This window comes from Athalia rosae, chromosome 2 (assembly GCF_917208135.1).
Source record: "Athalia rosae chromosome 2, iyAthRosa1.1, whole genome shotgun sequence".
Taxonomy (NCBI): Eukaryota; Metazoa; Arthropoda; class Insecta; order Hymenoptera; family Athaliidae; genus Athalia; species Athalia rosae.
Window position 1 is genome coordinate 24,168,497 of NC_064027.1, and position 25,393 is coordinate 24,193,889.

The 25,393-nt window shown below is 38.5% G+C and overlaps 2 protein-coding genes and 1 long non-coding RNA gene across 5 annotated transcripts in view; 2 read left to right on the forward strand and 1 right to left on the reverse strand.

Moving 5' to 3' along the window:
* Window positions 1-23,154, forward strand: part of LOC105689129 (calcium uniporter protein, mitochondrial) — a 38,770-nt gene extending 15,616 nt beyond the window's left edge. The window contains exons 3-8 of one of the 2 annotated variants that reach the window (XM_012405936.3): window positions 10,540-10,602; window positions 19,620-19,790; window positions 19,885-20,003; window positions 20,094-20,240; window positions 20,355-20,558; window positions 20,653-23,154. In XM_012405936.3, coding sequence (XP_012261359.2) covers window positions 10,540-10,602; window positions 19,620-19,790; window positions 19,885-20,003; window positions 20,094-20,240; window positions 20,355-20,558; window positions 20,653-20,997 — 1,049 coding nt within the window. In that variant the 3' untranslated portion in view covers window positions 20,998-23,154. The remainder of the gene's footprint in view (window positions 1-10,539; window positions 10,603-19,619; window positions 19,791-19,884; window positions 20,004-20,093; window positions 20,241-20,354; window positions 20,559-20,652) is intronic. The other variant, XM_012405937.3, reaches the window with a different exon arrangement.
* LOC110117177 lies at window positions 814-17,382 on the reverse strand. 2 transcript variants are annotated; one of them, XM_020854091.2, is made up of 4 exons: window positions 17,259-17,382; window positions 4,503-4,751; window positions 3,954-4,260; window positions 814-3,843 (listed from the first exon to the last, which is right to left on the reverse strand). In XM_020854091.2, exons 1-4 carry the CDS (start codon window positions 17,354-17,356, stop codon window positions 1,063-1,065), a joined length of 3,435 nt encoding a protein of 1,144 aa, XP_020709750.2. In that variant the 5' UTR covers window positions 17,357-17,382; the 3' UTR covers window positions 814-1,062. The 2 variants fall into 2 exon arrangements, with proteins under 2 accessions (XP_020709750.2, XP_048505856.1); XM_048649899.1 differs by lacking the exon at window positions 17,259-17,382 and adding an exon at window positions 14,608-14,657.
* LOC125499876 lies at window positions 6,214-7,761 on the forward strand. The gene is made up of 2 exons (XR_007276903.1): window positions 6,214-7,230; window positions 7,421-7,761. It is a non-coding gene; the product is annotated as an uncharacterized LOC125499876 (long non-coding RNA).
* Window positions 23,155-25,393: the final 2,239 nt, after the last annotated feature.

Consider the following 25,393-nt stretch of genomic DNA (forward strand, 5'->3'; position numbering starts at 1 on the left):
TGTGCAACAGTCGATTTTAATTATTTAATTATAACGTTTTCCCACGATCTCTTGCCGAATTTGTCGAGCATCTGGCGAAATAAAATATATATATATTCGAACACGCGAATTTCGATTGTATGAATTTTTTACCGGGTATTTTTATTACTATATCTTTTCTTTGTATGCCGTAATACTCGGAAATTCAATGGGTCCTCCCACGGGACCGTAGATCACCAAGGAGATTCGAAAACCCCAAAAAAAAAGAGGACGGAGAAATACATATAGGATAACACCCTTTCCAATCCTTCACTTCGGATAATTTTTCAGGTATATACGATGTCCTTGCATAAACTCTCTTGGGAAATTAATTTCGCTTCATTTCATTTAAGCCGAAAGCGAAAGGGAAATCATAAATTTGCCGAACCATTCGTGAATTCTTCGTCTCTCCCTTTTCCTCTGCAAATCAAATAGTGGGCGTGACGTGTCGATGAATATTTAAGGATACGATTATTGTATACCCATGCCCTGTGTTCCATGGGGATAGACTCTTTAGAGTATTTTTTTTTTGTTTCTCCGACAAACGTGGAGAAAATATCTTTGATCTGCATAACTGTTCATTTTTCTAGGGTTGTTTTTGTTTGTAATTCGTGTTATACAAACAAAGGTGATACGACGTATCGATCCACCTTCCGAAGCACGCCGGTGCGTACCAGCCTCGAGTAATGAATAAAATTTATCCACACGCCCCACAATAGTTTATCAATTTATAAAAGAAACGTATTTTTTTCAAAATCTTGATCGGTATTCACCCGCGATTTGTACATTGCAATAAATAGTTAATAATTTTACTTTATACAGAACGATCAATTGAAACATACATTTTAGTAAATATAATTATACATATCATCTATGGTATTCCCCTATATATATCTCTATGGTATGACTATATAAATATCAATGATATTGCACATTGGCACGTGCAAAAGTACGTATATTTTGACTATTTCCAATTCATTCGATTCGTCTGTCACTTGATTTTAATGTATATCAGATTTGAAATGATAATGTAATAATATTATTCTAATTTTTCTTAACACTCGAATTAAGACTGTCTTCCAAAACTTCGAACTCCTCGAAATCAATTTCTCCAAATTTACATTTTTTGTCTTGAATTTTGTCGTTGACTTGCCACTGGTTGAAAGCACTGTTGTTAAATTTATTAGCGTAACATTTGGTGTCTTCCAATTTGCCGAGTTTAAATTCCGCCTTGAATATCTCGGGTTCTTTGAACTCTTCTCTCTTCGGTTCCAAACCGATCACGATCGGTGGTTCGTTTTTTATTCGTGGTTCAGCCGGAGCTTCGTCCGTTCCGACTATCTCGATATTCAGACTTTCCATTATCGGACAACTTCTCAGGTCTGATTTAGCCGGGTATTCCTTACCGATTATCTTATTGCCGGTCTCTCCATTTTTTTTACACATCTTCTCGCCGCGTCTGGATTCGTTGACTAATCTACCGGCAAGTTCCAATCTGCTGTCGCAGGAGTTGCTCTTCACCAATCTGAACTTGACGTAGTCCTTGGCCGCCGCCTCCCGATCCCTCGGTTTATTTTTCAATATCTCCTTTATGATCTTTCCAGTGATCGGCGGGGATATCAAAGGGCTATTGCAGGTGTTGACCACTTTACCTCCGTAGTAGGTTACCGAGGTACCGCATTCTCTTATCTTCTTAAGAACGTCCTGCGAGACGAAATGAGAGGGTCCGTTATCGATATCATCCTCGTCATTCGCCTCATCTTCGTCCTCCGATGACGTGCATTGTACACCGCTGCCGGGATCCGTGTCCGGATAATCGCTCGACACTCCGCTGCTCACGCTTCCGGAATCCCAATTGTGATGGTATCGGTTACCTTTGTGCTTCGACAGACCGCTGTCGCTCGGTGAGGTTTGTCCACTTCTAGCTTCAAAAACTTGAGCGATCAATCTCGTTTTACATTCGCTCCTGGGACTATCGTTGCCGTCTTTCAACGTACCAACGTCGGAATTTTTATCCTGATTCTCGAATAACTTTGTCAGATCTTTTGCTCTACTCGAACTCCTCGACTCGTCGGCTTTGTCGGATCCCTCGTAGTTGTCGTCTATCCGAGTCAAGTCCTTCATACTCACTGTTTTCCGGGTAGGACAGTTACGCGCAAACGCCGTGTCCGGTGTCTTTAATTTCAAAGTTCCCTCGAACATTTTTCTGACATTTCTGACCGTGTCGGGATCCGGAAGTTCGTCGTCTATCAGTTCTCTGTTCACGCGAATGGGGTGGTAAAAGAAGTGACGTCTCAGAGTCGGTTGCTTCGGGCTCTTCGGCTGATTCTCGGAGTTCTTTTCGGCGTCCCTAGTCTGTTGCGATTTTTTCTGAATGGCTCCCGCGATCCGACACGACGAAGGGTTCTTAGTTTTCACACCGTTTGTCCCGGACGATCTTCTGTCGACGGTTTCCGCCCTGACCGGTTCGATTATCACCACGTTATTGTCCACCAAAAGATCGTGGAACGAATATTCTTGCAAGTATTGCATCAGCCCGTCGAAGGCCTGGTCGTTCTTCATGCTCCCGAACATGTTTTTACTGAACAAATCGGACTTCATGACCTTGTAACGGATGTGATCGAATTCGGGTCCGTTTTCAGGCTGCGCCGAGCGATCCGAGCAACTGAATGATCGAGACAGAGCGGAGCGGTCGTTTTCGTCTTTGTTCGATGAAATTTTCTCGCCGTTTCCTTCGACCTCGTCCTCCACCCCGTCCATCGATTGCCTTCGCGTGTCGCTACCCGACTCCGAACCCAATCCTAGATCGGAACTCTCGGATCTCGCTTCGAATCCGAGACTTCCTTTGACGGCGTTGCACGCCTTGCCGAATATACTGGTCGTCTCTTTGATTATCCTTTCAAATTTTCCTTCCGTGTGATCGACGACTTTCGCCTCGCGGTTCTCTCTGCTCTTTGTTTCAAAGAAGGATTTCACAGATTCGACGTTGGCCTCTTCTTTCGCGTCATCGGTCTTGTTGTTAGAAGAAATTTCCGGATCGTTAGTCGGGTGACCCGAATCCACGGGATTCTCATCTACTTCTTTATCGATTGAATTCATAACTTCCACTACGTCGCTAACCTCGACGGTCGAGTTTCTGTTTCGTTTGGTAACGTCGTTGTCGATTACCTTCATGACTTGAGGTCTTCGCGACATTTCAACTTCCGACGGTTCGTCGGAGTCCGATATCCAAATTGACTTGTAATCCTCCGCTTCTTCGACCGGCCTGACAACCGCCACGTCCGCTCTGAACTTATCTTCGTCGGAATCAAGGATCAGAACTTGCTTATTATTTTCACCGTGATCGGGGTAATTGACAATCCTATTCGCATATCTCGACAATGACGATTCCCGATCGTTACGGGCTTCGCAGATTTTATCTCCGTTCGACGATTTTCCGTTCGTTTCGCAAACTTCTTTGATCTTCGACTCGTTCAAAGCTTCTGCAAAGTCTGCTTCCAGTCCTTCTTCTCTCTGGTGATGTGGATCGCGACTGTTTCCCGAATTATTACTCTCCCTCAATATCCCGATTTCGTTATAATTTTCGTCCGAGTGATCGTAATCCTTCGGAGAATACAATTCTCTCGGATAGAATTTCCTCTCGAGAGAATCAACGTGGTGATCCCTCCGTCTGGACGAGCTGTTGTTCGAACCAGTTCTGTCTTCGAATTGCAAACGAACGTTGGACAACGGCAGGAGATCCAGAACGTTGAAATATTCCAGCTCCTTGTCGTCCTCGAATAACACGCTATCCAAGCTCCTGTGTTCCTTCCGTTTCCGTTTGACCTGCGAAGCGAGAGAGAAACGTCGCGATGAACATCGTACGCGATATAAAATTGAACGATAAAAAAGAGAAACGTTGAAAAAAGGCAATTCGAATGCCCGAAACGACTCACCTGAGTGTAAATACAATCGATACTCTTATTTCTTTCGCTGGGCCAATTTTCCTCGACGACTTCAACGAGCCCCGAGACGTTGTCTAAGTTCTGTACACTCTGGTACCGTTTCGGTGCCTCCGGCCACTCGAGGATGTTGAGTCGATCGGGATTATTATTTTGACGATGATTTTGCTGTACGAAATTTGGCAGAGATACGTGTGGATCGGACACGGAATACGTGTCAGAGGTCAAACGTGACCGGTGTTGCACCCTGGGGTTCGTTACTTCAAAGGAACTGCTCAGATGCTGCTGGCTCTTAGAGAGTCTGAAATTATAAACGAGTAATCCATTTAACGAAGGAACCATCGTCCCGCCGACGCCTCCGGAATCCTCGAAATTTTTCGCCGGCTAAAATTCGCCAAACGAACCGGAAATCTCTGAATTCATTTATGAGATTAACCTTCGGATTCGACGGGCGACTTCTCTTCAACGCCGACGCACGACGCGAATTTCGTATTTTCCACCCCAGCCGGTTGTTAATATTCTTTGATAAAATTACACGCTCACCTGTCCTTCAACGAGTGTCGATTGATCAGTTTGGCCCTCGGTATTAATTGCTGTCTTCTGAAAGCGTCTTCGCCGAGTCTGTAATAGTTCGCTTGTCTGTTATTACCGATTCTATTCTCCTCTGATATAACGGCCAAACTTTTCGTTCGCTTCAATAATTTCTGCTGTTCCCTCGTAGACGATGATGACGACGAAGAAGAAGACCCTCCGGGTTGTTCATGACGGCTACCACCCTCTCTGGCTGGTACACTAATGAGCAAATAATTTCTCCATAATTAATCACTAGTTCCCCGAACTTTTGTTATAATACCGAAATTAAGATTTTCTCTACCTGCAGCTGCTAGAACACGAGAATTAACCGAAGCGTCGCGTCGCGACGGAAAGCTCCTTCATTCGCTCAATTATATATTTCATACCCCTTAGTTCTTTCGAATCGCAGCTTTGTATACTATACGATAACATTATTATCACGGCTTCGCATAATTAATGTTGTTCGAAAACTTTTAATGACTCTAAATATTCTTGAGCGGAAAAGTTATACCGCGAATAATATTAAGAGAAAAAACCATCGCGGCGGGGTAGGAGGGAATAATTGAAAAAAAAGAAGTTAACGAAGAAAACTAGGAGAAAAAAGAAAAAAAACAAAACTTTGCATCCAGTCGGTTGTCCACGCTTTACATTCAGTCGGATGAGTGATCTTCGCCCGGTTTTGTCGGAGGTATACAACGACTATTTTACATTTCACGGAATCAACCCGCGGCCTGTGTTTTAAGCCAAGTACTTCGGACACTTCTGCAGGAATAATCCAATGAAATTTAGCTCCGCTAGGTTGAAATCGTTACAAAAATAAACTGCAGTAGCGCGCGGTAGAGATGCAGCAGCGGATGAATATTTGCATAGCTAGAAAATAAACGGCGAACGATGTTATCGAACTCCACGAATTCACTAAAATTTGGCGGACGAATAGATTTGCGCATATAATACGCACGGGCAATTTTCGCGTGTCACGAATGTACACGGCGACACTTACGTACGCGTACAACCGTCGACGGAGCAAACGGTGAAATGAGACCTTAACATAAATCGCGCGCAGTTGAGGTGATACCATATAATTATCATGATTAGCGCAACGACCTTTGCAACCCGCGCGCGACTCTTGGCGCGTTCGGTGGTCGTTGTCGTGTCTCTTAAGTATCAATTTCGTATGCCGCAGGTAACTCTTTTTCCATGATACATGTACTTTTATCGGGTGTGCATGCGCGCATACACAGGTTCACACGTTATACACACACGTTTGAACTTAAACTTCGACTTGATTCGCGGCGAAAGTTCTTGCGGTTCACGATCGTTATATTGACACCGTGTAAACTATACGGATGTTTAATACTTGTCGTATGCATGGGGGTATCATTCTATACCAGCTCCGCCGATCGCTTTTACTTTCATCTTTATAAATAGTTTAACGCGGAAATTAACGGATCAACGAATCCGATCTTGCGAGGTCGACGTGTACTACATACTTGTTGTATATATTGGCAGAAAAAAATGTTCAATTCTATGTTTCAGGTGTGGGTTAGACGTTGTTATTTTCGCAATTGTAGCTGTACCTCGTTACGTAACGATGTAATGCTCGTACGTCTTTCAGAAGTAATATGCGTATCTTATTGGCGATGATACGAACGTGAGACAAGTTTTCTGCACTAAATGATGTGTGGATATATTTAAATATAGATCCAAGTCACTCCGAAGTCGTAACTTGATTGCCTATACGTTTGCTCAACTCTAAAAAAATTATTCGCTACGTACATCTGTACGTATGTGTTATACACGTACGTACCTATGTACCTAACTCATTTACTTTCGTTCCGCGGTAAATGTTTTATCTCGTATCGTAACGTATATTATATGAGTTCTATCCCGTTCTTTTCTTTTCTCTATTCTTTAGCACGTTTCAGCTTACTAAACGGTCGTAAATGCGTTTAGTATAATTACTCGACGACAATCTTAATCAGCGTAGATTAGCAAATTAATAGGTTTTCGCACGGAAAAGGATATAAACTTATGTACGTTAGTTGAGTTGAGTATAAAAGGAACATGCACGCTCCGCAGCGATGGGGTAAAAAGTGAAAAAAATCTTTTCATTTGTTGGAAACATTTTTGTTTTCAATTCTAGAAACTGATTCGATTCGCAACGTTTCATGGCTCGTTCGTTTGGATCTCGTGCATATTAGTATACCGTCGAAAGGAGAAAAAAAAAAAAAAGGTGAAATTAAAAACTTGAAAGACGTGTTGACGTCAGAAGCTGCACAGGGTGATGACTAGTTATATGCTTATGAAGTTAGAGTTTCTGTCAAACGTCAGGCAAAAATAAAGGAGGAGGAAAAGAAAAATAAGAAGATGAATAAAAAGTGAAAAAAAAAAAAAAAAAAAACACATTCAACGTAGGTATATATCCTTGACGGAGGCAAAAAGCGTGGCATCTTTGCATTGTTTTATGAAAAGATGCGCCAACCTATAAATACGCGTAGGTATACTCGTAATAGAAAAGAACCGAGGAGCGACGAAGATCGAAATGAAACAGGGAAACAAATTACGTAACTCCATTTGTTATCGTCCAAGTTATCTGTGACGTTCACAATCCAAGTTCTTAAATGTTGCCGCATCGGTTATTACCAACACTGTGTACCATCTATGGTATAACTGCAGATGTTTCTCGGATCTCGAATAGGTAGGTAAAAGTTATTGCTACATTGAGCTGACGATGACGACGGATACCTCCGAGACTCGGGAAATTTACTCAAATTATTTTCAACGTCTCCGTTTCGAATACACTTTGACGAAATTAATCTTTGCAGAAGTTGAGATAATTTCTGTGTCATGAATATAATCTTCGTTCTTTTTTTTTTATTTTTATGAAGTAATACGAACGACCATCGATGTGTGAAGAGCAAACATCACGTTCCAAGAAATCAGAGCACAGCTCTAATTCTATGCAAACAGTCGACCGGTATATTTTAGCGTATATATAATCTATAGCGACAACTTCGGCGGCTCAGCAAATCCGCGCAGGTGTTAATGTTGAAGAGGACTGCTCCGAATGAACAAGCAAAGAGAAAAAAAATTTCCGCACGGATTTATATTCCGTGGACGAAATCAAGGATATATATTATACGTCGAGTGTCAACTACCCCTGTGGGAAAAAGGGGGTGTGGCACACAAGTTGCGTGGGAATGGCAAAAAAAAAAAAAATCAAAAAATCTGCGAGTCGTTGATCCAATGCGCGTATATAAGAACCGGAAGTGGTCTCTAGAGTTCCGGTTACTCTTTGTAGATGCGTGAGTCAACGTTGTTCAACTGGCGTATATAAAGGTCGAGTAATAAAAAAATCTATCATAATTTTATAGCGCAAAAATGTAAAAAAAAAAACAGAAATGACGTCAAGTGGGATCGAGATACACGAGAAACTCGAAGAAGAAAATAATCATTGTTCAACCCTTTGACATTTCTAAAGGACGTTATCAAGCCCCGTAAAACTTTTGATCAAGTTTCTTTCGCCTCAGGGGAACCGACTTATATGGTTTTCATTTAATCTTGGCTCATATCATACGAGATATTTATTTTCATTATTTCTCATCGACGGCGCCAGGGATAATTCCATTATCGGATCGGCGAACGCCGAAAGGGTTGTTTCCTTGAATTAGAAATAATTGCGAATTATTAACGGACTTGAGGATACTCACGGGTTAACGATTAATGCATTATTTTCAACGTCGGCCCATCAACGGCGCCCAGACCGTCAGGTTTTCGTAAATGTTTAGCACACTTATTTCTCGATCCTCGCGGTCCGCACGGCGCACCCCGAAGAGCTATAATATAGCGAGTCCCGGCTTATCTCAAAAGTACACTTAACACCTGAGTTCGATAAAGACGCGTCGAGCACACCATATAAACGAGAAGAAGTACACCTGTTACCAGCGGTTCAACGAATGCCGTCCCAACGACACGGTCCCTAAGCTGACTCTGACAAACCTCAAACTATGAAGAAGGAGGAGGCTTGTGTACCTTGACTTCGTGACGTCACGATACGCCACCGTATCTATAGTACATACTACCTGTATGCACATACGTGTGTATGTACATACGGGCACAAACGTTGCCCACCAGTTAGCGTATTTCATGTATCCGTGTCCACCTCTCACGTGAAACTCATCATCTCGAGGTATCGGTGTGACGAGAAAAAAGAATAGAGAGAAAAAAAAGAACTTTTTTTTTTTCAGCAAGTTCAGCACCGCGCGAAAAGACCTCTTCATAAGCTAGACGCGAGGTCTTGGGTCAATGTGTCGTAAGAGAATCCGATTGCCATTTTTCACCCGGATTTATTGTATACGCCTACAGGTGATAGAGATTCCTGCTGCGGTGTTTCGCCGGAGGGAACATTGTCCAGATCATTTTTTCCCCCTTTTTTTTTTGTGTACCGCGTTTTTTCTCTTTTCATCCCCCATAAAATGTTACCCGGCAATCACGTGTCTGTAATAAGCGTGTGTATTATAACTGTGGAGAGCGCGCAATATATCATCCCAACGGCGGAAGTAACGGCGCGTCGATTTTGTCGTCATCGTCTATCCGCCGGATCTTATATCCTGATTATTAATTGCTGGAGTGTGATGTACACTTTCCTCACGTGCACGTACATACGAGACGGTTGTCGTCGTACAGTTGAACCTAAAGTACAGGCTCGACAGACACAATTTCTGATACGGAGTTTCGAGAATCATTTTTTTTTTTAGAATATTGTGTAAGTAAAGTAAGTAAATTAAACAAAAAAAGCGAAGCTCGTTGTTTAGCGAATGAGTTCGTCTGCAGGCAGTTAATTGGACACGAAAACCTCCTCTAAATTGTAACCAACGTTCAATTGACGAGAATAGATAAGGAATGAAATGAAGTGATGAACAAGTTATCGGCTTAAACGGAACCTGCAAAGTTTTCCTCGCGAAACTTCTGTGACAAATTCAAGCGAACGAAATAAAAAATGTATGCAACCGATGGCAGTTTCCCGAGCAGGTGTACGTGTGCGGGGTCGCCATTGTTTTAATTCATGCGTTTCACGAATTTATTTTTACCAACATGTAGATAGATGTAGAAAAATTTTTCGCCAAGTAAAATAATCACGTAGTGTGTCAAGGCTGAAATATTCCAAGCAGAACAAGGCTGGGGACAATTATACTTGTACGTGTGTATATATGTATGTATATACGGTGCAGCGGTATCTTCGAGTTTAAAACCGTGTAATAGACGACGTTTATATTTATAAATATCAATGTAATTTGTTCATTAGAAATCAGAATTAGCGATCAATTGTATAGGAAGCCCTTGTAGATACTCGGACCGTGACAATGACGCGGCAAGAAATCATTTATTACATACACAATACGCGTGTACGATGTACAATCCATTCTGCTTGTACCCATTACGAAATGAAGGTACATAAATTAAGTGCGACAATTTATCAACGAAAGGATATATCTTCGATATTTATCACGTGGTTTCACACGGTGTAACCCGTAATACTCTCCGTACGCACCGATACGCACGGAATTCATGCGCCATGCATTATTCGATGCACTTTCATTTCGTTCAAATGTACACGTTCACCCATATGTATATCCGTAGAGCTCTGACCCCTGCAGGCGGTGTGACAGCCCTTCAAAAGAATTCTACTATGAATACCGAACGACTCGTGTTCCACTTCTATCAGTCGTATACGTAAGGATAAAATGTATTTCGGCTATTTTCAAAAATCGTCCGACTGCTTACACTCACGGCTATGTACATACCTGCTATATGTGTGTCGGCTTATTTACATATACATATACTGTGTGTTTTTTATTCATGCTTATGTGTAATAACGCATTTTCGTTAATTTTTGGTTCTGTTCATTGATTTTTGATAAGCAATTTTTTTTAACGTTAATTTACCGCCATTTATGTTTCGTCATGTATCATTTGCTTTATCATTGTGTTATCGCTTTGCTTTACAGAATGGAGCAAGTGGATGAAGAATCTGAAGGATATAAAAAAGAGCCCAAAACACTGTAAAAAGTGTATGTAAATTTTTTTCATTTGCACCCCATATAAATTGACTAACTAGAATTCTTTCACCGCATCTAACCCGAAAATTATTGCTACGCATGATACCTATTGTATATTATTTCCTTTTCTTTTTTTTTTTTATCGTTCATCCATAACTGCTATGAATCACATTTTATTTAGTTATCCTTTTCACACGCGAGGATATACATCTATTATTTCGTATATACTAACCGTGATTTATATCAGATATGAATGTTATCCACAGATCCGGGTTGAATAAATTCGTTTCACTGACGACGTTATATTAATTTATTTATTTTTTCCAACGACCCGATAAATAATACTCGGCAAAAGCAGGGAAATTTTCAAAACTTGTACTCTTCGATGGAGCGTGAAACAGTGTCCTTATTACATGATCGTCGGAATACAAATGGATTGTCAAAATGTTCCGCCAGGATATTACCTCCCTTGCAGTTGAATCACCCTACTCTTTCGAATTTCCCCTTTTTAGAGTTACTGGGGGGGATGGGGGGAGGGGGACATTCGCAGGTGTATATTTTGTCGAGTGGCCGTGTGTTTTCAACCGTATGTCGTTCCTGGTTTGTGAATCACAAGGGAAAAAGGGCACCGGGCGTTGCGGAGTTCGAACGACGGTCATTAAGCGGAAGCAGGAAATACTTTGATTCTACCCATAAAAAATAAAGGGCTGAAACCTGCAGCTACGCCAACAACGTATCGGTATATACGTGTACAGACGGCTGCGTAAAGAAAGGTGCTCCGATAAAAGGTAAAATACTCATCTCGAAAGAAAAAAATACAGGACGATCTAATTCCGGATTCTTTTTTTCAAGGATCTGAACCCTTGAAAATTTTCAAATTATTTCGCTAGATTGCGAAGCATTGATTATGATTTTTTTTTTTTTTTGTTTCTCCGTTGTTACTTTAACTCATTAATTATCAGGTGAAAATATTGTAGCCCCGCTGAACCTTGCGGAGAGATTTCTTGAGTGCAGTGAAAGTGAAAACTTACAGTTTCAGTAGCCGTATAACCTTGTCACCTTTCTACAAAAAGGGTTAACTGATTTATTTTTTAATTTGCTGCAGAAGTCGAGATCCTAAAATCTCTTTTATTATCACCTAATTAAGCGTGCGCATGCCTATAGTAGTGTGTTTCGCAATTATACGAATGGCTGCTTTTGTCGCTTACTTGTAACGTATTTGTTTCGCTCATTCTATCCTCTCATTGACATCATCGTTGTCGACGTCTAATTTACACGTGTTAAAGAGAAATCGCGAATCACATGTCTAATCTGCGCGACGCGACGCCGACGTTCTGCTGAAGGCGTTTATTATACAGAGCTTCATAATTTTCACCGAGAATTAAGTACCGTAAAATACAGAGCCATTGGAATCTCCGTTTTTTTCCTTCTCCTTTTCTATTTTTTCTCTTTTTTTCTCTCCGCTACTTATACATGCACCTGCACACTTGTACATCACTTGTAGCTAATTATTGACCGGTCACGAGAAATATTATTAACACCCGATTTGCCCTTTTTTTTTTTTTTCAATTGCATGCCACGAAACCTCGGCGCAGATGGGAAACTGCAGTGACGTACGGGCGAACTGTTCTCGTGCATGTGTGAAATAGTAAGACAAATTTTACGTAACTCAATTGGAGAGGCCAGTAATTGAACAACAACATCTTCGTCGATATACCTACTCTTGTTAATATACATATATAACTGCAGGTATTATATACATCACTCCCATTTACATTTCTACGCTTTTATACATACGTCAGACTCTAATGTATTTGAGATTGAGAGAACAACATCCGTACGAAAATCACTCGACTATTATAAATTGCGAACGAGATATGATGTCGATTCTATGGTACTGGAATTATATCGTTACGCGGGCTGTATGAACAACTTTTCCTACCTTATTGATAATTCAATTGAAAAGAGATGACAAAGATTCAATTAACTCGACAATTTAGAAAATTATACGGATATTGTTGCTAGCCGAGCGAAACTTACGGAGTCTGAATTTTCAGTTTGCTCGCTTTCGACGAAACTCCTGAACGTACGTCGCCCGTTGTTCAACTGCGCGATGACGTTGAGAGCTGCACATTTAATTAGCTAACTTGCAGCTCGCATTCTCGAAATGAAATATCAAGTGAAAATTATGCACATAGGTATAAGAGCGCGCGTTACGTATGTACGTATTTTGTTTCTCTATTGATCTGAGCGTTTGCGTTATACATCCTATGTATTCTTACGTCAGGAAACGGCGTGTACATAGCTAAGGTAATTATGCTAAATTTTCATTGGATCAAACGTACGAAAATGCAATTATTATTCATGAGTCGTTAAAATTCATGAATATGAAGGAATTAAACAAAATATAACGAGTTCAGCTCCCGATTCGATGTAATGTAGGAGAGAGAAAAAAAAAAACGAAAAAAAAAAATAATAGAATACGAACAACTCCCACTCGCGCATAAGATTTTTATTTGTGACCGTGAAATATTGTAGGAAGTTACACAACCCGCGATGATCGTTATACGTCGTCTGGAGCAGTCCGACCTGGACAGGTATATATTTTTCGTCTCATTATACACGCGCCTATTACTTTATACGTTTTAGCAAACAAAAATCGCATCTGGATCTTTGAGGTACGTGAAGTACAAGGTCGCGGTATTATGTATAATTAATAAAATATGTATTATTATCTACTTTTTCTACATCGGAATCATGTTTTTCGTGAAAATTGATCAAGCGTAGAGATGGCCAAGTTATACGGAGGGCTCCAGAGAGTCCGAAGCCGATTTACCCTAGAGAAATTACATCGCACGACCCATTAGGCTGCAAATGGTTTAATCTTCCGTGTATTAGATTTTAGCGAACTTGATGATTTAAAAAATTCATTCGTTTTTAATTTGAATATAAATCAAAATTGTGATCGTTGCCGTTGATTTGATGTAAATTCAATCGATCGATTGATGGAATATCGATGATTGTATGGGAGATTCAGGGTGATTTTCGTTTCACTGTATCGTACGCGACGAGATGAATCAGCGATGATTGCAGCAACGCGTTCCTTTTTGCACGATTATGAGCATATTGTTCTTCGCCGCTGCAGCCAAATCCATCAATCGACGTGTACATCCAGGTAGACAATCCGGATAGGGTAGATTCCCGTGTATTTCATTTTTGATCGGTGAATTCTATACGATGGTGCAGTAAATAACGATCAATTTACCGACCTGTCTGGCATTGGTTAAAACTGATAAAATCGCATGCCTGTATTTACCGTAGATTCATATTCGTGCAACGTCAATATGCATCATCAGCGACTATATTGTTCGCGAATATAACCTGCAGTGGCCTCGGTATAGAACAAATATAAACTAATTTTCCCACGTGTATAATATTTGTTTTTGAACAATCTGTTGTGTATACGGAAAATAATGAAATTGTGTTGAATTTGATGTTCTTATAGATTCCATGTACATATACTCGTATTTCAACGATAATATAAAATCCGATGACTCTTATTATATCGTGCGAGCTAATTGAAAGACGGCTAAAATTGTAAGCTGGTATAAATGGCGATCTTGTTAGCGAATCATGCACAATTATACATCGTTTGACTGGATTCGAGTGACTTCGCAAGGAAACGTTAATTACCGAGACGCGCCGCGCTTCGAGCGTCTCATCTAGCTACGTACGTACGTACAGTACATACCTACATCATGTGGATGTATCCGTTTCTTTAATTACAAGGAGCTACGTGTATCCACCAGGTACATATATGTAAATTCACCTTGTATTATATAGACTGGCTAATTATGGGCATAAAAGAAAAGCGGTGAAATTGATTCCGATACACGTACGCACGCGTATATCATCTCCATATCAAACCACACTAGACGTACCGCGATAAAAACGCTACGATATAAATGAAACGGAGGCGAAAAATTTGTAAGAGATAATCGATGTAGGAGTTGTAACCTTTCGCTTGCGTCGGAGGCGTCGGCGAATTCCATTGTCACTTGGCAATAGACGATCTTTATTGAAAACATCGCGACACATCTCCCGGCCAAATTTCACCATTGACTGCGGAACCGCATCGTTCCATACCGGAATCTCTGCTGTCCTCATGTGGTACAACCGATACACTCCTCCCTCTTCATATATCCATCTCTTTTTGTCTCTTTCTTTTTTTTTTACTTTTTTGTTCTTTCACTTTTTTCTCGCCCTCTCCAGGCTTTGTGTCTCTCTGTTCTTTGTGCGTGAAAACGCGAACACAATTGCCCATACCTATGAACTGGTACAAAATCTCGTCAACGTGAATTATATCTATACACACAAAACTACAGGGTGAGTCGCTCCCAACTCCGAGATTGGGAGAAGCTTGATTCGGCGAGTAATGCGCTCGACATCGACTCGACTCGTTCATTCTTCGAGCATTCTTTAGTTTTGAGTCGACTTTTCTCATGTTTCTAATGTGCGGCGTGTCCAAATTGCAAAATAAAAGCAGAGTCGGGCTCCTCCCGCTCTCGGAGTTTCGAATTACTCACCCTGTATATATATATTTAACTCGTACGCAAAGTACCGGGCGTTTATGCACATACCATACTACTGGTTGTATTCGTGGGTAAAAAGTACATGCATGTACCACGGTGTTCATGTAGTACAGCGATATCACGCCGTAAATTCGTTGTGTAGAATGTTATTTCCTCTGAAGCGGATATCCGGCGTTCCGGTACCCTGACAACCCCTACCACAACTTTTTATTCATATTATATACATATATATATACATATATGTATTCACATGTAAACCTGTCCTATGACCACGTCAACTTTTACCAACTACCTACTACATCGTAGCTGTAAACATATTCAACTCATTTTACGTAGTTATACCTATGTAACAACGAAATATGATTATATAAAGCTAATTATTTTATAACGTAGTACGTATATTATGTATGATATAATAATGGAAGTAATGGATTTTATAATCGGTTATATATGCTTCGCCAATCGATGATAGACTATCTAATTTATTCATCCCATCTATTCGCACAGTTTAAGCTCTCTATCTCTACGTATAGCGTACATACGCGATGTACAAATCGCATGGTTATTATTATTATTATTATGTGTGTCACCTGCAGCTATTCACGGAACACGTTCGCCAAAACGTTAGCGTTAATATTGAAAACCAACGACAATGTGGGTGTATATAGATGCAATACATACGTCTATTATTCACGAATTATGCAGCTATATAAAGTCCTTGTTTCTCCGCCCAGTTACTGCTATAAGCTGTCCTGCATGTACATCGAATCCTGCTTGGATCCTGAAGGTAAATTAATCTGGGTGTAGTCACGATTTAGTCCACCATTATTATATTCCCAACTCTCATTCGGTACAGTAATAGTTTGCCTGTTATACTGCATGAATATATTCATCCCTTTTATGTATATAGTACCTACTATGTCCATCCCGCAAATCTATGATTATTCATACGGTGAATTGAACAGATAAATGTTACGCGACGGTAATACCTATAGTTTGGTTGAAAAATTCATTTCACAATCAGTCACTTTCTCAGATGGTCTATTCGTCAAATTAATTAGGTCAACCAAATTAACCAAACGAAAAGACGGTAGACATTTTTTTTTTTTTTGTACTTTAAACGAACCGTACAATGCCGTAAATAATTGTTGCGCCAGATATGATATATTAATCTTGTCGTATTATAAAAGAAACGGCCTAAAAATTAATTGTAATACAAATAAAACATGCAGCTGCTGCTCTATGGCTGCAGTGTACTACATGTGGATTCAGCAGGTGAACATTATTTATACCATAATTACGACAGTCTCTGTGTATGGTTAGACGAAACTCTCTTCGTCCCATTAGGTGGTGGGTCAGGAAAGTTTTTTCTAGAAACTTTTGCTATCCGATTCAAAGTGATTCGAGAAATAATTTGATTCGATTGATAATAAATAAAAGAAAAAAATCAATGATATACATATTTTGGATATGGCAGAAAATTTTAACTAGTGTTGATGTTTCTATAAAAAATTTATATAGGAATCTGAATAAACCCATCGATACCGAAGAATAGACCTGTATAAGTAGTGTAGATTGAAATATATATATATGTATACGTATCGCAGAGGTGCATGGAAATAGTTCAAGTACCTATAATGTATTCGACGTAACCTAAGCCGCAGCTCTTTGATTTTCAACTAATCAATAAGTTATCGCTCTCCAAATACCCGTGAGTTAAGGATTTCGCTGTCATGAATTATATCAAAGGTATATAGGTGTATGAATTGCATACATGAAATTCAAGCGTATATACGCGGGTTAAATCAACTAATGCAACTAGACCATGACTGCTAATAAACACTTGAATCTCCGTTACAGCAATTTAGCAATTAACAATTTACGATTATCGCATAAGTAGGTCGTTTGAGATGCTGCGATTCAAAAATGTTAACACCGTGTTATTCTCTCTTCTTGCCTCTTCGATTAATTTCAACTTCCTACTGTGTTTTCTCGTTGTTCGATAATCGTTACGGACGTGTTAAATCGTAACGTGAATACATATATTCATATATTTTCTTCCTTTTCTTCACTCACCGAGAATTTTTGTGACGGAGTCTCTCCTGCACCCACAACGCATCTCGGCCGAGGTGAACGTCCCCCAAACTGTGAGGTCCGCTTTGTACGCCTCCCATATTAAACAAGTGGCGTTAATATTGTACTGTAACAAAAAATTTCGAAGTCTATAAGTAGTATAGCGTTATTGAATCTACAAAATTGTTCAATTCTTTCTATCGCAAAGTTTCACCTGAATGTATATTACATTCTTTAAACACCTAGCTGTACACAAGTTGGCTATTTAATTTATAACAACGTTAATATTTATGAGCTTATATTCTGCTTTCCCGAGTACATCATAACGCAACGTACACGCTATTCGTACGTATCTACGTATACCGCAATTTTCTCCGACAAGAATGTACGCATCCTTTCAGTTAATCGATTGAATTATTATTTTTCAACTTTTTTTTCTTTCAAAATCTTACGCGCTCGATTGATTTCTCGGTGCTCTGTTCGAGTTGGTTTTCTCGCCGATAGATGTCCGGAAGACCCTCGCCTCACCCGTAGACGAGGTTGAAAGATTTAAGGATAAGAGGGAAACGGAACGTGTAACGTGTCACACATTCGTGCTAGCTTACGATTCGTTCTTTTGCTAACTTTTTCCAGAAAGGGTCGGCTTCTGGCTTTGACCCAATAAATGAATTCAAACAAAAAGAATCCTGTACTTGGCAAATAGTAAAGGGTTAACGACTCTGACGTGTGTGTAACCCCGACGCGAACCCTTCTGGGATAATTCGGGGTGGATTTCCGGCACATAATACGATTACTACACCGCATCGTGGTGTCCAATTCCGGCGGCACCGACGGTAGATCGTAATTAATTTTGATAAATCATGCGTCACGGCACCCGGAGGTCGATGCAACGTAAGGGATGATGATGGGCTTTGGATCGAATCTACTACGGGAATTCGAACGATCCAATCAGAACAAAAAAAAAAAAAAAAAACGAACAAGATCAAAAAGACGTATTTTTATATTCTGAATCTTTTATGGTCTTATTATAAAATACCTTAATCGATTAATGATACTCCATTTTTCACTATTATTGCACTTGTAATTTAGAACAAAAAGAATATGTGTATTGATAGTAAACTTCACTGCAATTTTGTCTAGCGATAATCATTCGAGGCATGAGAGCCCTGCAGACCGCTGCCGCTAGCTTCAAAGTTTTCTACAACTAGTGCAGGTTTATTATTTGAGCAAATCTTGTGGTAGACTGGCATCCGAAAGCTCCTCTGAGTTTCCGCTCGAGAAGTCTTTTGCCACTTCCACGTACTTTTTTCAACTCACATATTGTAACCTACAAGAATATACATACGTGTGCAGCGTACAATAGCACCGCTAATTGTCGGATCTAGGTGTTTCATTATGCGGCGGTTATAAACTGACGAACAAATCAATTCAATGTAGATATAGTTGCAATCGGAATATAACGCCTGGTTCTCCTCCCTCCTTTCTTGGTGTTATTTTTTTCTATTACTTTTTTCTCTCCTATTAGCTCCCCGATTTGCAACATTACGAGGAAACGATTGTGAAAAAGTTTCGATACATCCGGGAAAGTGCTACACAGCCATCACCTCTCCCTCGTAACGTAGAAGCCTTTTTTTCTACTATGATTTACGACCCGAGCACAAAGTTAATTGATTATGATCAGTTATCGTTGCCTAATAATTGATTAAATTTTAGTTTCGCAGGGCTATGGGTGAAAAAAAAAAAAAAAAAAAAAAAAAAACCCCATTAACGGTGTATTAACGATAATAATTGGATGAAAAATTGAAATGAAAATGTCGATAAACGATAGGGAGTGGGTGCGGGATCAGGCTAGACATTTAATTGCTGCAGTAGTTCGCGTTTGGTTCCGTCCTGCTTAACTCGCGATTCTTATAGCCAGAGCCAGTCTATCGAATAACTCTGCATGCCTCTTCGCCAGGTGATCACCGAGCCTTCTCCACACTCTAATACCTTCCTTCGTACCTAACTACTGCGGCAAACCAGGTTATCCTACGAGCCAATTATAAATTTATCACGCCAACAACCGCTTGTCTTTGAGACAAAAAAGAAAGAATTGGATATATAAATTTATGTGGTATTAATATACCCACCTGTGTCTACACAATAGGCATTGCCTGTATACTATTTCATCCATACGCGTGCTTGGCAAATACATCAGGTGTTATAAATCATTTTATTATACCGTGCGATGTTGAAGTCAGCTGCGTAATTCACACGGTGTTTCTAATTTTATCATTTTAATTGTGTTATCGATTGGATTCCTTTCGTCTTCGACACAGCACCGTATGCGCTACGTATGTTACATCTTCACTTTTTTTTTCGCAGATGTTTCAGTCATTTATCACAGAGGATTACCTCGAGTCACAGTTCCTCTACCTTCGAGACGTGAGAAATGCATGTTCACCCTGAAACCTGTAAGTCACACGGTGGGTGATTTTTTGGAGATGCTGAAACAGGAGGATAAAGGCATCGATAGAGCGTCGATTACCACTATAGGTAACGAACATGAATTCGAAGGATAATAGGACGTGCATGGCTGCTTCGAACTAAGAAAAATTTTATTCTTGTTCTTTTTTAATTCGTGTTTCAGATGGAATTAGAATAGCTTCGGGTAGTTCGATAGAATCATTAATGGAAGAGGATTTCAAACTGATCGTGAACGATAATATTTACACGATAACAGCTCCGGTACACGAAAGGATAACTAGGGTAAGTTTATCAACGATAATCGCTGTGGATCGTTACTTGAACCATAATTTAAGACTGAATTTTTGTTTTCCTTCTTCCGTTTCGGTGCAGGAAGAAGTACAGCAATTGTCAGACGTTAGGCTCTTGGTGGGGCAACTTTACGAAGCCCTACATGTTGACGAACATCATCTTCAACAAGAAAAACAAATTCTTACGCAACTCGAAGACCTCAAGATGCAACTGCAACCCCTTGAGGAGGTCAGTCTTTGTAACGAAGCATACATCGTACATAGTTCATAGTTAATTCTTTTGAAAATCTTTTAAAACTGAATACCGATGAGTTATTTATTTTTCTTCTCCCTATGCTGTTAGAAACGTATGGAGTTGGAAGCCACAGCGTCCAGACGCACAAACATCCTTACTTGGGCTGGTCTGGGTTTAATGTCAGTTCAGTTTGGAATCCTAGCAAGGTTAACGTGGTGGGAATATTCCTGGGATATTATGGAACCTGTTACATATTTCGTTACTTACGGAACTGCGATGGCTTGCTACGCTTACTATGTACTTACTAAACAGGTTAGCGGAATATAATGATAATGAAATAATTGAATAATTATATACTCGAACCGTTTGGATTAGATATATACTGATTATGACGACCTCTTTACAGGAGTACCTTTTACCTGACGTACGTGATCGTCAACACCTGTTGATATTGCACAAAAAGGCACGTAAACTTGGCTTGGATTTAGCCCAATACAACCTATTGAAGGAACAGTCGAGTGAACTTGAAACGAAATTGCACCGTTTGCGAGATCCTCTAAAGGTTCGAAAGACATTTGTTGATCTGAAACGCGAAGAGAGAGAAAAGTACTCCAGCAGCAGTTCCAGATCGCCGAGTAGTTCTCCTAGTCCTAGTCCCGAACGAGAAACGGTGAAAAAAAATTCACACGAAGCGTCTAAAGAAAAAAATTACAAAATGGAACGCGAACCGAACGCCAAAACTACGAGATAAGTTTTCACCCTCGTTCTTAGAATTTTCATGATTTCTCAATGCGATACCGTCAGGGGTACGCAACTATACACGTAATTGAATGATTAATTTATTTCTTGGGAACTGATTTTCATTTTAGTTTTGAAATAAATCGTTCCAGCATTGGAATTATCTTACGGACTAAAGAATAGGTAAACGAATTATTATAAATTATATAGAATTTCTTGTAATAGGTAAAATATGAATTGAGTCAGTAAAAAAAGTATATATACATACGTGACAAATTGAGATAGCTTTACCGATGAATGATTGAAGCTATTACATGTAGTACGCGAAATGTCTCGATTATTATTATGAATGTAAATTACATAAAGAAAACAGAAAAAAAAATTGATAAAACTTGTTGAAAGTAGAAAATCCAAACCTTGCAAAATCTGAACTAATGAATTTTTCCAGGAAAAGCCTTTTACCATATTTTAAATAAATATAATTAATTTACGAATGAACACAAACTATAATATTAGTGTATGTGAACGCTCAACTGTGTAAAACGCACACCTGCAGAATATTATCGTAGTTATTATAATATTGAAGTTGAATAACGTGTTTAAGTAACGAACTATTAACTTATGGGTATGATAACGTGACCATTAAATTGTTCGATCAGTGTGATTCTTTTTTACCAACTTCAAAAATAAATAATAATAATTTTCCTAATAAACTAACGCATCGAGTCTCATATCTAGTTTATTTTCACTAATCGTATTAATCACGCGATGGATTTGATCGTTTTGAAGAATAAAAATATTTCTTCCTTTGCAGACAACTTATTTTAATGTCGCAGCAACATAGATTCATATAAATGTCCAAATCATATGTATTTTCATTCAATTTGATCCTCTCATGACTCATGTCGATCGTAATTTTACGTGACTTCTCGTTATTCCGGGACTCTATAGAATTTATTAAAACAAAAATAAAAATGCAACAATTCTTGTACCTACGATTATTATATAAAAAATAATATTAGAAAAAAAAAATTCACTTGTGGCATAAATATTTATTACTATAAGACATATATTAGAAAATTTTCATTGTTCTGTACTGAAGAAAAAAAAAAAAAAAAAAAAAACATGTACCTAGATATAACTACCATTAAGGGCTCTAAACATTGAAAGTAGTTTTCTAAAAAAAAATTTCGCTTGAAAAGTGGATTATATTTTAAATCCGTCCACACTGTACTTCAATTCGCGCGTGCACCTGTATATCTTTACTACTCCTGCACAATTGTTAATACATTTTGCCATACAACTATCTACATTTGAATATCATATACATCACGAATTCGATGAAAATATTATAGAAAAGCACAGCACGAGTAAATAATCTTTTCTGGTAAATCAATCGATGATAATAAAAAGAAACGTAGTGAAATTCTATTATCACCTCACTATAGCTATGAAAAAAATATGTATCTGATGATAATAAATAGACGACTTTTGATAGAACTTAAATGCCAACGCCCTAGGAATTCGTGCTTCGTTTGAATTGTATCACATTACAGGCTCAACTGATGACGTATTTATTTCATGTATAGTAAAGTAATTCTAGTGCCAATTTCAATTCACGATCACTTTTGGATGATGAATACCGCAATTTATCGTTGATTTTCTTAAACGTTACAACCTGAAGTGAAGAGAGGAATTATTTCTTGACGAAAAACCAGATTAGCTTCCTACTTGGAAATATGAATATATCTAATAATACGTATTACTATACTTATACAAATATTGTCTCTCACCAAATCTTCCCGAAATAAAGAAGAATAAAACAAAAAATACAATCATATTGAAACAAATTATAAAAATATATATATTTATTCCTATGATATTTTGTACATATGATTATATAATATCTAGCAAAATTGCTTGCGCTTTTCATCTTGAGCTTACTAACAATTAAAAAATGCCTATCGAATGATGTACGAAAATGAGTTTATTAATTACGATAATCATTATATATTATATGGAAAAAATTAACGAAAATCTCATATTGTTTGAAAAATTGTATATATATACCCGTGAAACTTTCAAAAATTTTTCTTATTGGATAACTTAAAAATTTGCGTGTACCCATCTTCATACGCTGCTTGATGCTTTTTAGCATATGAAAAAGTACGATACTATCTAATGGAACATGATACGAATTATAATTGTCAATTTTTGGCTTTTATTTTTCGGCACGAACGCGCAGAAATCAAATTGGTATATTATAATTAAGTCTCCATCTCTTGAACACACTAAACTTTTCGAATTGTCTTATATGATATACGTAAAACTTTTTGAGATGAGAATCCGATTGCATGATTCCTCATCCAGAGTATGAGAACAAGAGCTTCTTCTTTCTGATCGTGCCAATTAATGAAAAACAAAAATGACCTGAAACCTCTGTATATATCTGCATAATACTTCTGGAAATATAAGAATATTTATTCAATTATAAGTGGTGGTGTAAGATTTTTGAGGAGATGTTGAATCTTCGGATTGCGATATACCGTATGCATTTTGATCTCAAGAACAGATTCTAGAAAATGATACGGCAGTTTTGATTGCTGATCGAGAGCGGTTTTATTGAAAAAAAATATATTCGTTGTTGTATCCCTACTTCACGCATAAGAGCTCGATCAAAAGACTCGGTCAAGTGAAAAGTATTTTGATGAAGTGGAATCCATCCAAATAATCTCGAAGCCGTTAATCGCGAACGTGCAATTCGGTATTCGGTCACCGTAGCGCCACGTACGTAGATCCTTCTTATTCGGAGCAACGTCAGTACGGCCGCGGCAGCCGAGGCGACAACCTCGTCCGGAGCGACATCGGTGGCACCGCGTACGACATCCTTGTCGAAGAGAAATGAGAAGCTGGAAAGGACACAGGCAGAGAGAGAGAGATACATTGGGGTAAGGATTGGAACGCAAATACTGCGACGCCGTAGTTCTCTGTTTTGTTGAAGTCTCTCGTGTCTGTTGAGACTATTTTAGTGATCAAATAATTCATTATTGATATTAGTAATTTGAACTATCAAATAATTCCTCAGAATCTCGATTGCATTAATTCATTTATTCATTCATTCAGTTGTTCATCTATTTATTTGAGTTGATTGACTCATTAATTTAGGCATGATTACTATAAAATTACATGTGAAGCCATCGTCGCGTCTATGATTGCAGACTGTTCTAGTAATCATAGAATCAATTATTCTCATTGGTATTTCAAACTTTTTGATAATTCGTCAATATCTCAATTGCATTCATTCATCAATTCATTTATTTATTCATCCATTCAGTCATTTATCTATTTATTCAAGTTGATTGAATCGTTGATTTATGCATGATTTCTATAGAATTACATGTCAATCCATTGACGCGACTATGATTGCAGACTGTTCTAGAAATCAAGGAATCAATTATTCCTAGTGATTATTGGAACATTTTGATGATTCATCAGTATCTTGATTGCATTTATTCATTCATTCATTCATTCATCAATTCATTCATTCATTCGGTTATTCATCTTTCTATTCATTCAGTGAATCATTGATTTATGCATGATTTCTATAGAATCACATGTCAATCCATTGACGCGACTATGATTGCAGACTGTTCTAGAAATCAAGGAATCAATTATTACTAGTGATTATTGGAACATTTTGATGATTCATTAGTATCTTGATTGCATTTATTCATTCATTTATTCATACATTTATTCATTTATTCATTTATTCATCCATTCTTTTTTACATTCAGTCATTTATCTATTTATTCGAATTGATTGAATCATTGATGTATGCATGAGCCATCGTCGCGTCTATGATTGCAGACTGTTCTAGTAATCAAAGAATCAATTATACTCATTGGTATTTGAAACTTTTCAATAATTTATTAGTATCTCAACTGCATTTATTCATTCATTCATTCATTCACTCATTCATTCATTCACTCATTCAATTATTCAGTCATTCATCTTTTCATTTAAGTTGATTGAATCATTAATTTATGCATGATTTCTGTAAAATCACATTTCAAGCCATTGCCGCGTTCATGATTGCAGATTGTTTTAATGTTTAAAAAATAATCATTATCGATAGTATTCTAAACTATTGATCAATTCGTTGGTATCAGATTTGAAGGATAACCTCTGGCCATTGGCTTACCTTTCTTTTGGAGGGAAAGATCATTTTTAACCGCGGGATAGTGGTACCCGTGTTCAAACGCAATACATTGTCCGTCTGTAGAATTCGTGAATTCACCGCAGGTTTAGAAATAATCTCCGCTGTTATATTCTGAACAAATCAAGTTCGATATTTTAGGTCCCGGCTTACAATTTTACTTCATTTTTCAAATGACATTTTTTCCAGGCTC

Coding starts and splice junctions, on each gene's coding strand:
- LOC110117177 (XM_020854091.2), bottom strand. CDS start 17,356: ATGGGAGGCGTACAAAGCGGACCTCACAGTTTGGGGGACGTTCACCTC. Junction 4,752..17,258: donor CTCCGTCACAAAAATTCTCG/GTGAGTGAAGAA, acceptor TTTGCTCATTAG/TGTACCAGCCAGAGAGGGTG. Junction 3,844..3,953: donor TCGATTGTATTTACACTCAG/GTGAGTCGTTTC, acceptor CTCGCTTCGCAG/GTCAAACGGAAACGGAAGGA.